This window comes from Propithecus coquereli, unplaced genomic scaffold (genome assembly GCF_000956105.1).
Source record: "Propithecus coquereli isolate 6110/MARCELLA unplaced genomic scaffold, Pcoq_1.0 Scaffold179, whole genome shotgun sequence".
Lineage (NCBI taxonomy): Eukaryota > Metazoa > Chordata > Mammalia > Primates > Indriidae > Propithecus > Propithecus coquereli.
Window position 1 is genome coordinate 231,988 of NW_012142634.1, and position 12,586 is coordinate 244,573.

Sequence of the window (12,586 nt, forward strand, 5' to 3'; positions counted from 1 at the left end):
CCAATGTAGTCTAGAATGAGATTTCTTTTCGTTAAAAAAATTATATCTCCATACAAGTATGCATATGTATGATTTGCAGAGATCTACTTTCTTATTTTTAATTTATTGTCTCATACGTGATTTTTTATTTTAATTTGTCTTTCTCTTTTTCTAATTTTATGTAAATCTCTAAAATAGTGTAAGACTTGTCCATACAGGATGCTTTAAATTCTTTCTTATACCATTTATTGGTTTCAGACAGTATTTCTGGAATAAAGTACAGAATGGAAGTAGATGTAAATGTAGTTGGCACATGATAGCTGTTCACAGTGGCAAGTGACAACGCAGCCTCCCAGGTGGACCAGCTTGGGGTGGGGAGGGGAGCCATGGTAGTGCCAGAGGACAGGGAATGGCCACTGCCAGACTATCTTTAGGGGCCATGTTTTCCACACGGAAAGACAGTCAAGTTAGGAGGCAGCCTGGCCCAACTGCAAGAGCATGGCCTTGGGATTGCAGACTAGGTTTAAGTCTAGGCTTTGCCGTTCGCCAGCTGTGTGTCCATAGGGAGATGCAACGTCGTTCTGAAGCTTGGTTTCCCCAGCACACTCATGCTCTTTCCCCGCTTTAGCCAGGATCCCATTGGGGTGTTAGCTAATTAACAGTAAATACGCATTTATTGACTGTTTCCTGAAGAGTTCTACCAACTGCCAGTTCCGCCGTCTGTATGATGGCACCCAGCTTTGCCGTGCGTGTCAGTTGAGAGATGCATCACAAGCAGCTGCCCGTTTCACATGCACCGTGTGCAGCACAAACAGGATGAAAAATCAAACAAACTGACATTGCTGCCCCTTCAGAGTTCTTGTTGCCATTGCAAATACTAGCTTTTCCCTGCACATTTGTGAATGCCCCTGGGGCCTGACAGGTGGAGGAGGAGGTCCCAGTCTGGGCTGAAAGAGCTGTTGCAGGGCCCCAGTCCACCCTGCCTGGCACAGATGCCTAGTCTTGTGTGGTTTTTATACCTGGTAGATCCCACTGGGCCTCTTTTTTCAAAGAGCAAAGACTTCCCAGAAGCAGTGGCAGCTGCCATGGGTCATTCCCACCCTGCTGGTGAGGGCAGGGCCCTGGCTACTGCTCTGAACCCTGATCTTTGTCCTCAGCAGCCTCTCTGTCTTCTCCCAGAGCCCCGCAGGCCAGCCTTCTTGCTTCCTTACATGGAACCTGGTGGAGTGTTATCTCCAGCCATCCAAATCCCTTTCCCTTGTGTTTTGTGTGAGGAGATTGGTGTCCTGTGTCACTGTTTCTGAACCCAAAGCACAACTGCCATCTTACAATCCATTCCAGGTGAGAGGGCAGGGCCAGCGGCTGAGGCTGAGGCTAGGGCCGGCAAAGCCTGAGAGCTTTTCTTCCTGACATAGCTCTGAACTGAGTCTCCATGCTGGCAACACAGGCAAAGAGGCACTCTAGGGGGCCAAGGTCTCTAAAGTCCATTTAAAAATAGATGACACCATTGAGGGAGAGCTCAGACCATTCATTGCCCTGTTTGTTCCCTCCCCCACTATGTTCTTTTTATAAGATCAGTTTAACAAAGCTGACTTCAGAAAGACCTTAATTCTCTAGAGTTCCCCACTGAAAGAGTTGGCGAGCTTTCCCCCAAATCAAGTCCTTGTAGCCCTGAGGACAAATTAGCACAATTCAACCCCCAGGGCAAGGGAGAGATACCTAGGGTCAGCACAAGTAGATAAGTGTGAAATCCAGAATGAGTCAGCCAGTCATGGTCTGGCAGCAGACTTGCTACTTGGTCTGGGAGGCTGCAAGAATCTTGTATCTTGGGTCTCTACTTAAGGTGCTTTAACCTTTTCTAGAAACCACATTCTGCCTGCTGTGCTTATGTCACTGCAAGGCAGCATCTAATACATAGCACAGAGATCTCCAGGGGTATAAAACTCCTCTGTCTTTTGAACATAAGAAGGCTTTTAGTCTCCAAGAATTTGGGGCCCTGGGAATTTCCCTTCAAGTTTAAGGGCAAAAATGGAAATAAAACATTTGAGGTCAAACACCATTCATGTCTTCCTGCGTGTTTTTCTTTCTTCGAGCTCTAGGGTCTGTGCACCCAGCAGCCTTCTGCCTCCTTAGTCAAGGAGTGGCAGGACCAGAGTCTTGTGAGTGTGAATTTGGGGATTTTGGTCCTTGTCTCTACGTGCGTGGGCATCTGATTCTCCTGTGTCTTGCAGGGTGGATAAAAGTCAGAAACTTCAAGCTCAGTCATTGAGCCTCAGCTTTGGAAAAGACCTTGGTCACCTGGTCTGTCCAAGATTGTGGGAGAACTGAGTCCAAGGGCGTTTGTGTGTTCACCCTTCCATCTGCAGGCAAGCTCAGCGTGTGTGTGTGTGCTGTGCACACGTGCACAGTGGTCCATGTGTAGTTTTAGACTTGTGAAGATAGGCTCAGTGGGGATGTGGAGAAACTTTAGGTGTTCCTAAAGGTTAATGTAACAGGCACGGCAGAGAACTTGATTGGCTGGTGACTTTGCCCTCGGGCTGTGTGCCATCATGCTGTGTTCAGGTCTGCCAGAGTCTTGGTGTTGGGCTCTGGGTTGGGGACAGCCCCTCTGCATAGCAGGACACAGCTGATGGGCCACAGAGAGTATGTTCTCAGGGAGAAGGTGGGAGGCTTCAAACTCTGTTCCTTGGAGTAGTTAGCTTCTCAGGCCTTTGCCAGTGGCTTTCCATCCAGAGCATGTTGTGCAACTTGAGAAGGAAGCCCTGAGGGATCCCCACCCTGTCTTATGAAACTTGGGCCTTGAAGTACTTGAACATGGAAATGATCCTTCTCCATAGTTCTACTTCCTATAATTGGCACAAACCAAAACATAAACACCAACTTTCAATGATGTTATGAATCCAGATTTGTAGTGACCAGAATTGTCAACCTCCAGAAGCTTCCTGGGTATGGCTGGATGGTCTCACGGGGCTGCCATTCTGACAGTTGTTTGCAAACTCAGGCCCTTGCGTAGCCTGGAGTCCAGAGCAGTGGCTCTCAACATTTTTGTATGAAAATAGCTTGGGGAGCTGACTGAAATGTAGGTGCCTACCCTGAGAGATTCCGATTTACCAAGTCAGGAATGAGGCCCCGAAATCTGCATTTTAGCAACTCCCACTCCCATCCCCCATCCCTGCTACCTCCCAAAGGATGCTCCTGCAGGTGGTCCAGATTCCACACTTTGAGAAATCCTAGTGCAGGGAATACAGGCTCCCATTCTAGCTGATTCCGCAGAGAGTGGTGCCCAGTTGAAGAAAAGCTGAGCCTCAACTAGAAGAGCATTTTGCAAAACTGTTCATCATCCCAGTAATGGCTGCCAGTTTTGAGAGCCTGCTCTAGGCGCTGTGCTAGACACCTGTTTAATGCTCATAACAGCTCTGAGACATTCTGTATCTTACAGGGCTGAGGTTGGAACTCAGGTCCATGCCCTTTCCACCACACCAAGTGAACATTGCTCAGTGGACTCCCCACATCCTTGGCCATTGTGACTTTTGAAGGATATGGCTGTTTGTGTAGAAGTGATATTGAATGGAAGGGTGGGAGTACCCTCTTCTCAGAGCACTACCGACGCCCTTTGCACAGTATGATATTGGGGCCTAGCGCTTGGGGCAGTTTGCCATTAAAAATTAGCTTCTATTCTTGTTTTTTTTGTCTGGTGACCTGACCCAACAAATTGCTTTCTGTTCCCTGAACGAAGGGGGAAAACACAGGGCTAAACATAGCTTCGATTGTTTTTACTTTTCTTACATTATACTTCTCAAAGCGATAAAGATAGAAACAATTAAAATACTATCTGCCTGCCGACAGAACAAGTGGCCACCTGGCTGTCATTGATACACAATAGCAGTGCTTTGCATTTTCAGAGTATTTCAGATGTTACCCCACCAACCAGTCTCCTGGCTGCTTCACACGTGGCCACACATCCCAGGTGGGGCAGAGAGTTCTAGGCACAGACCAGGTTGGACCTGCCTGGCCAAGGAAGGCTTACCTTTGCCAAGGACAGAGGCCAGGCAAGACTAAGTGAACACCCACAACCTCCTCTGCAGCTTTTACATGCATTTTTGCAATCCACTCCTTCCTCCACCCACCGCCAACTGAGGTCTGCCATGTGCCACGCTCCGTGCTAGGCACTGGAGACTCAAACTGGGCGGGGCTGTGCTTGAGTTTGCGGCCCCATAGAAGTAGACATGTAGCAGATAATTCAGGTTCAGGTAACATATGTGCCATACGATGGGAAATCTAGGCAAAGAGCTGTAGGTGCCAAGGGGCCATACAGAGAAAATGTATCCTCCAGGGAGGTTTGAGTTGTCTCTTAAATGAGGAAACTCTCTTGGTGAACAGAAGATAAAGGCAGGAAGAGAACATTATAGGCCTTTGCAAAGGTGTGAAGGTGTGAAAGAGCTAACGTTTGGGGGAAAGCTATGACTTCTCTTCACAGTTGAGAACCGATTCTTTGAATCCTCCCTGCAGCAAAGAAATCTTGTATATTAAGGTCACAGAGGCTTATTCAACACAGTGGAGCAGGTCCTAAAGGCGAGCCAGGACGTATTAAAGTTGACCATCCAACCTGGTCCCACTGGGGATATGATAGTTAAGCTCAAGGCCAAGCAAATTGGACTCCCACCCCTCTGCATGTGGATTTTACCTGTGCTTATTCCTGCAGCCTCCTTATTAATCTTTAGAAAAGACTAATAAGAATGACTCTTTAGGGTTATCTACACAAACCAGGAGGGGCGTACTTTATGGGCAGTTTCGGGGATTTTCATGGATGATTTTGACTCTACCTGATTCCTCTCTGGCTGCCAATGTCATAGGAAGTTTGGTACCTGGAGTGTAGGGTCTGCTGGGGACACAAGGAGTAGGCAGGGGCCCAGGTGCCAGGCTGAAACTCTGTGCTTTCCAGGAGGCAGTGGGCAGCAACTGAAGGCGTCTGGCCACGATAGGCGGGGGCTTCAGAAAGTTCTCTAGAGGCAGTGAGAAGGTGGAGTAGGGAGGCCCTGAGGGGTCCAGTCAAGAAGCAGCAAGATCATGGATGGCTGCAGGAAGGGAAGGGCACTGCCACATGAGAGACACGGCACATTCATGTTTAACTTGCTGTCAGTGCCCCAGTCTTTTCCCCTAGGGATGGGGAAAATTCCAGGCCACTGGAACAAAAATGTAACAGAAAGCGGTGTCCTCTGAGGATGGGATCAACTCCTTTTAATATTCCGGGTTTCCTGAGGCCTGGCTGAGGCACACTCTGCAAATGCTTCAGGCTCCTTCAGCACCAGCCGTTGTGGTGCCATCTTGGGGCTCTCGCTGCTCTGTGGCTGGGCCCGCTGGGTCCTTCCTCAGTCTGTCATATTCCTGGCCCATCTGGTGCCTCAGTGCCTTGTCCCAAAAGGGAATTGGTGGCCGGTGTTACTCTACACAACTTCCTGAAAACCCAAAGGAGCCAACCTAGAGGAGGACGGGGCTGTAGGCGCTCACCCTGACCCTGGCTCACATCCTGAGTTAAGCAAGAGCACGACGGCACTGGTGGGCTTGGTGGTCTCATCCCCTACATATTTGGTAATATGTTTTTCTCATAGAAAATTTGGAAACTGTAGAAAAACAAAAGAGAAAATATAAATAAACCAGCTGTCTGCCAATCAACTAAACATTTTGGTTTTATTCCCTTTACATTTTCATATGCAACATACATGTTTTACTAAATAGGAATCATACTGTCTATACAGTTTTATATCCTGTTTCTTTGTGCTTAGCATTACATTATTAGCATTTCCCCACATCATTAAATATCCTTCGAAACTCTGGTTTTTCGTGCTCCGTGTTATTCATTGATAATTTATTTAACCAGCCTCCAACTGTAAGACATTTTAATTATGTTTACCATTTTGTTGTTACTCGTATCATTTTGATGAACATCATCATACATAAATCTCCACTTTTTTTTTTTTTAGGATAACTTTCCCTCTTTTTCTAAATCAGATGGTCATGACTCAGTCAATGTTAGTTTATATTTCTTTTAATTTTACTTTATTATTTTAGTTCACTGAACTTTCAACTGCTGACTAATGTCAAATTTAAACTGTTTTAAAAGAATGGTGATGAATACTCAAAGAGAATGATTTCTATGGGTAGTGAAGACATTTGAACAACATAAATATAGTGTGCAAAAAGATAACTTTTGGGTGATTTGGGGAAATACTTGATGCAGTCCATTTGAAGGAACAGGTATGGAGACTTTCCTTGGTCAGGGCCTGGGGAGATTGAGGGATGAGGCGAACTGGATGTTGCCAGCAGCCCTGCTTTGTTCCATGTGGCCTACCTCTCTCCCTGTCTCCCATTTCTTAGGCCCTCCGTGAATACAGTCGCTGGGCCGTTTCTCCCCATGTCCCTTACCAGGGTCCCAGCCCCTCAGACTCTGTGTCTCATGCCCTCGCAGGCTGCCCTAGAGGAAGAAGCATCACATTTAGCGGGTTCGACTTTTCCTCTGGCTCAGGGACCTCCTTTGGGCTGCATTGGTCACCCACCTCGAACTAGTCCAGTTTGTCTCTCAGTGCCCTTTCAGAAGTGGCTACTGGTAGAAGAGATGGGTTTGTAGTCCTTGCTTCCTGCAGCACTCCTGTGGGTTGAATCACAATTCTCGGAACCTATAGCCCATCTTGCCTGGCCTATAAACTCCTTGAGGGCAGGGCCAGTATCAGGTCCACCTGTGGTTCCCCTCGGCACTGTAGTGTAGTGACAAGAATATGGGCTTTCAGGTCAGACCAGCTTGGGTTTGCAGCCTGTCATGTGTCAGCTGTGTGGCCCTGGGCTAGTCGCTCAGCCTCTCCTACGCCTTGTTCTCCCCATCGGGGCCATGCTGGTACCTGCATGTAGGGTGCTGTGTGCATTACACTGCCCGGGGTGAATGCTCAGTAAATGATCCAAATTGCTGTGAGAATTGATGTGTGTTTAAATACCTACTGAACATTATTTCAGGTTTCACTTCTATCCTTCTGCTGACTGACTCAAGCCATTCACATTTGCATGATTTATAAATACGTATCAGTTAGAAAAAATAGAAAGTGCTAATTTTTTGATCCCTGACAACATACCATATTTTGTAACTTTGCCTTTGTATTATAAACTTGAATACAAGGACTATGTCAAATTTATCTTTGCATCTCCTAAAATTCTGAGCATAATGCCTGATTCCATGGTAGGAAACAACAAATAGTTCTTGAAAATTTCACTAAAATAAAGGTTCAAGTGCAAATTCAGCATTTCATAGAAGGGTTAGCTTATTTATTCATATGTTCAAGTAGAGACCTAACTATGTAAGTTTAAATTATACCCTTAAGTCTGTGGAGCCCTAGACTTGCTCTTACAGATTTTAATTGCTTGAAGTGTCCTCAGTGAGAAATCAAGTGAACACAGAGGAAGTGCTGTGGTCGGTAGCTGTTGGTGATGTACATGTTGTTGATACTGATATTATTGAGTATCTTGGTGGAGGGGACACAAGAAAATGAAAGATCCAGTTTCTATCATCAGTAAGTGTTTCAAAGATGGAATTCAGATGAACTACCCTGGAAGCACCTCAGCCCCTTTTGGGCCATGATCACCTGAAGTACTGAAAGTGTCATCTTTGGTTGTGTATTGAGCCCAAGTCCTAAAAGCAGCAGAGAACTGAGTAGAGACTTAACAGATACGTTGCCCTGACTCTGCTACCGGCCAGCACAGGTGCAGGGCAAGTTGGTTTTCCATCCATAAGTTGAGAAAGCATTCGGGGTAAAAAATACTGCTTTGAATTTTTCCTGGAAGACGGTACGGTATGATGGAAAGAAAACTGTATCAGGAGTCCCAGGGGCGTATCTGGATTCTAGGCCTTGCTCTGCTTCTAGCTCAAAGCTTTGGGAATCACTTCCCCTCTCTCGGCCTCAGTGTCTCATCTGTAAAATGAGATTGCACTGGATAGTTTTGAAGGGCCTTCTGGCTTTAACATCCTCTGTTTGAAACGGGCTGTTGATGTGGCGATAAAGGGCTGGAGTGAAGGCTTCTCAAATCCTGTTTTCTCTCTGTGTTATTTATGAACCAGAAAATGACAGATGGCGAGACCTGGACAGGAAGTGCCCTCTTCAGATTGACCAACCTAGCGCCAGCATCTGGGAATGCCTGCCTGAAAAGTGTCAGGATGGCTCACTGTGGCACCGGGATGCGGTGACTGCCTGCGCCGTGACTAGCCTGATCAAAGACCTCAGCATCAGTGACCACAACGGGAACCCCTCAGCACCCCCCAGCAAGCGCCAGTGCCGCTCACTGTCCTTCTCTGATGAGATGTCCAGCTGCCGGACATCATGGAGGCCCTTGGGCTCCAAAGTCTGGACTCCTGTGGAGAAGAGACGCTGCTACAGCGGGGGCAGTGTCCAGCGCTACTCCAACGGCGTCGGCACCATGCAGAGGAGCTCCAGCTTCAGCCTCCCCTCCCGGGCCAGCGTGCTCTCCTCGCCCTGTGACCAGGCAGCATTCCACCACCGATTTGGAGGGCAGCTCTGCCAAGGGGTGCCAGGCTCAGCCCCCTGTGGGCAGGTGGGCGACACTTGGAGCCCCGACCCACACCCTGTGGGAGGGGGCCGGCTGGACCTGCAGCGGTCCCTTTCCTGCTCGCACGACCAGTTTTCCTTTGCAGAGTACTGCCCACCCTCAGCCAACAGCACACCTGCCTCAACGCCAGAGCTGGCGAGACGCTCCAGCGGGCTTGCCCGAAGCCGCTCCCAGCCATGTGTCCTTAACGACAAGAAGGTTGGCGTTAAACGGCGGCGCCCTGAAGAAGTACAGGAGCAGAGGCCTTCCCTAGACCTTGCCAAGATGGCACAGGTAAGAGCCCCAGCAGCCTGCAGGGTGCTGCAGAATCCTTTTGGTGCTCCTTGGAGCCTCTGCTGGTCCTGGCCCATCCTGCCCGAGAACATAATGCTAGTTTCAGAATGCCCAGGAGTGGGTTAATTTCCTTGTTTTTTAAAAATCCTATTCAAAGAAAGATTATTTCAAGTTGATTTTTTTAAAAAAAGTATCTATTTCTCTCCATTTAAAATCAGACCTGCTCTTTCCCTGTGATGTGCAATGCTAGTGGTAAAAAGAGCAGCAGGATGGTGAGAGGCAGGGCGCTGGTGGGCAGACCAGCGGGGCCCAGCACTGGTCGTCGCCTCTGGCCTTTGCTAGAGCCTTCTCACAGGAAGCCCTCCTTGCAGCCACTGTGAGAAACACTCGCACACGCTGGGATTCAGTGTCCCTTGGATAATGCTGATCCTGAGATCAGGGCTGTGGGTAATGGTTTTAGAGAGCAAGAGATGGTGCTCCTTGTTTTGATTAAACTGTTGAAATGTTAGACCACGAAGAAATAGCGATCAGTATCCTCTGTGCCTCCTTTGTAATCATCCTGGCTTTTCGCTGTAGGAGAAGCCTCTGGCCACACACCGCCTGTCACTTGGACTTTATTCTCTTTGTCTTAGAGCCCTGCCTTATGCCAACAGTGATCTTGGGTACTGATTTGAATGAGATGAACTTAGAGTTGATATATTGTCGTCAGCACAATCTCTGAGCCGGAGGGTTGGCTGCATTTTGTTCTTACTGGAGATAAGAACGTGATAGGCCCAGAGAGTAGGGTTAGCCCTTGTGACCTTTGACTAGGGCCAGGTGGTTGTGACAGGATGCAGCACTGTTGGTTCTGTGTCCATCCCAGGAGGCTTCAGTTGCTTACTGCCATGGTGTGGACAATCATCTTTCCTGGTCTTGTGTGTATAACCGTTGATCCTTGCTGGGTTTGAGAGGATGAAGATCTGTTTGTTGGTGAGGACAGTCTCAGAGGGGCTGGTCTTGCTCTTGCAGCACCATGGCTAGATCCAGGGTGGGCAGGCTGCTCGTGTCCACTCCATTTTGAGCAGGCATAGCTGTCTTCCTTTAATGCCTGATGTTTTCTCAGTTGGGCTGCCTTTCATTTTAGAAAAAAAAATGCAATTTCTATTTATGGAGTTTTTCTTCTCTCCACTTCAGTTCCCGCTTCCAGCCTAGAGGCCCCCAACAGAAGAAGAGGTGCAGGTCTCTCAAGTCTAGAGCACACCTGGCCCCAGAGTCCAGACTTTCTGGCCACCTTTGTTCCAGAGCCCTGGCCCTGGCTAGGGCGGTACGATGGTGTGCTCACACCTCCCTGTGCCAGTGGGTCCACTTGAAGGGAGCCTGAAGGAGCGTGGGGAGAGCTCCTGCTCGTCCTGGTCCAGTTTCCGTGTCTTCCATCGTGGCTCCCGGTGTGTCCCTTCCTGCATAGTAGACAGTTTTGACCTTCCTGGCTGGACAATAATTGCACACAGTCACTGGGCTCCAGGAGAAGTTTTCCTTCTCCAGAGAAATTTAAATAAGTAAAAAGGCTGGAAAGGTGACAGATTTGGGTGACTTTTGAAGGCAACCCAGAGCCCTGAGTTCTGGGTGCAATAATGGCTTCAGTTAAATTTTTAATGCTGAGCTTATTTTATTAGCTAATAAGCTAGATAGGTAATAAAAAAACAACTTACCCATGTTATTATATTTTACTAGCCACAGTTGGAATAACACCACTGCTATCACTGGAAACATTTCCTGGCCTCACTTGGGTGGAAACTATTTAAAAATATATTGTTCAGTGGGGCTGTGCCCAGATGTATGGATTGTTTCATTGGCTCCAGGCAGGCCTCCAAGATCTGGGAATGTGCACTGGAGCCTGAGGAGGCTGCCCTGGTTCAGCCTGTCTGTCCTTGGCCGCCTGCTCAGCAGCAAGTCCTGGGTTGGACAGAGCACAGGAGAGTAGAGAGGGGCCCCTGGGAAGTGTGTGTGCCCAAAGTCCTGCAGCCAGAGCTCTGGGGATGTGCCTACAGACCCTGAGCCACCCCCGCCAGCCTCTCCCATGGGGTTCTGTAGTTGTGCCTGCTTGGCTCCCCTACTGGATGACTTATGGCCTCAGGAGATGGGCCTTGCTCTTCTACGGGCAGTGAAAACTAGGCCTGAGGGAGTCTCTGTACAGTTGTTAAGAGTCCCAAGCTCAGCCTGGACAATGCAGGGCCCTGTGCCTGGGTACCCAGTAAGCTGGGCATGTCACTGGTGTATAGGGACCTGCACGTTGCCAGATGGTGACTGATGTGGGACCAACTGCCCATGGTCTCTGTGCACTGTGGCTTCACTCAACATCTGTGACTCCCAGGAAGTGGGCAGGGTCTGCTCTGCATGCCCATGGAAGAAAGGCTTATAGTTGGGCTTTCCATATCCCTGGAAGGGTAGGCTTGTTCTAAGGATTGGCCCATGCTTCCTTAAGCTGGCTTCTGGACTCTCTTTCATGGGTCTTTTGATCTTGGTTTATACATTTGCTTTTGGGGGAGGGAGCTCTACTTGAGCATTCTTTATGCCCAAGTAAAGGAGTCTCTTTGTGCATGGGTTCTGGGACCAGGTGCATGAGAACCTTGGATTAAAGATTCAAAGCGCAAAGTGCCTTTTCGGTTAGACCTTTGGAGCAGGTGGGCCGAAAAACCTTGGCTCCCCTGGAGGTGCTGCCTGGGGCTGGGACCTTCAGGGCCCAGAGCATATCTTGAGGGTGTGTGTAAGCACACAGGGGCTTCCCTCTGGCCATCAGTCGGGGTGACCAGATGGACTATGGTAGACAGCCCCTCCAACCTGCCAGCAGAAACAGGACCAGGGAGAGAACCCAAGAGTCAGACCAACATGGGGGTCGGGCAGGAGGCTCTGAGGTCTAAGGCCCTGCCTTTGTCTGCAGTTGGGTTCAGCAGGAGCAAGTGCCCGCAGGTGTAGACTCTGCTAGAAGCAGAGGATGTCAGAAGGACATGTTACCTTAGGGCTTGTCCGTTCCAGCCTGTCCTAAGGAAACTGAGGCCCTGCTAGCCTCTGGGCACCAGGGCTCTTCTGGACATGGTGTTTAGTTTTGGATCCACATTTAGGAGGGGATGTTGACAAACCAGAAGGCCTCCGGAGGAGGGGCTGATGGTCCTGGGCAAATTGCTTAACATCTCTGTGCAGCAAATACTGCCATAACCACCACTGTAGGACTATGGGAAGAATAAGGGAAATAACATATGTATAATGTGTTTGTGTGTGCGTGTATGCATGTGTGTATCTATCTATAAGGGTGTGTATCTATATATGTATTATCATGTATCTGTCTATCAGTATACATATGTGTGTCTCTGTGTCTATCTGTTAATATGTGAATACATGCACACACCACCCAGCGCACTGGCTGGCACGGTGAGTGCTGACAAATGCTCCTTATCACCATCACAATTGCAGGGCTTGGAGGGAAGGTGTGGGCTTGTTCTGGGTGACTTCGGAGGGTGGATGTTCCTGGGAGGCACGCTCAGTCCTCTATGAGAACTCCCCTTTTTCTTTATTTGCCCGCCTTCCCCCATTTGTTTCTATGCTCCCTTTTCTGTCCTTGCCATTTACTTCTTGCTTGTTCATCTTCTTGCCCCATTGTTTTTCTTTTATAAATGGGAAGGAGGCCTGCCCTGCTCAGCCTGCAGGGAACTCTGTGTTCTGAGGCGAGGGTTATGAAATGGTGACAAAATTG

General features: G+C 48.6%; 1 protein-coding gene across 1 annotated transcript in view; it reads left to right on the forward strand.

Moving 5' to 3' along the window:
* Positions 1-12,586, forward strand: part of FAM53B (family with sequence similarity 53, member B) — a 122,547-nt gene that overhangs the window by 55,189 nt on the left and 54,772 nt on the right. The window contains exon 4 of the mRNA XM_012642454.1: positions 8,081-8,859. Coding sequence (XP_012497908.1) covers positions 8,081-8,859 — 779 coding nt within the window. The remainder of the gene's footprint in view (positions 1-8,080; positions 8,860-12,586) is intronic.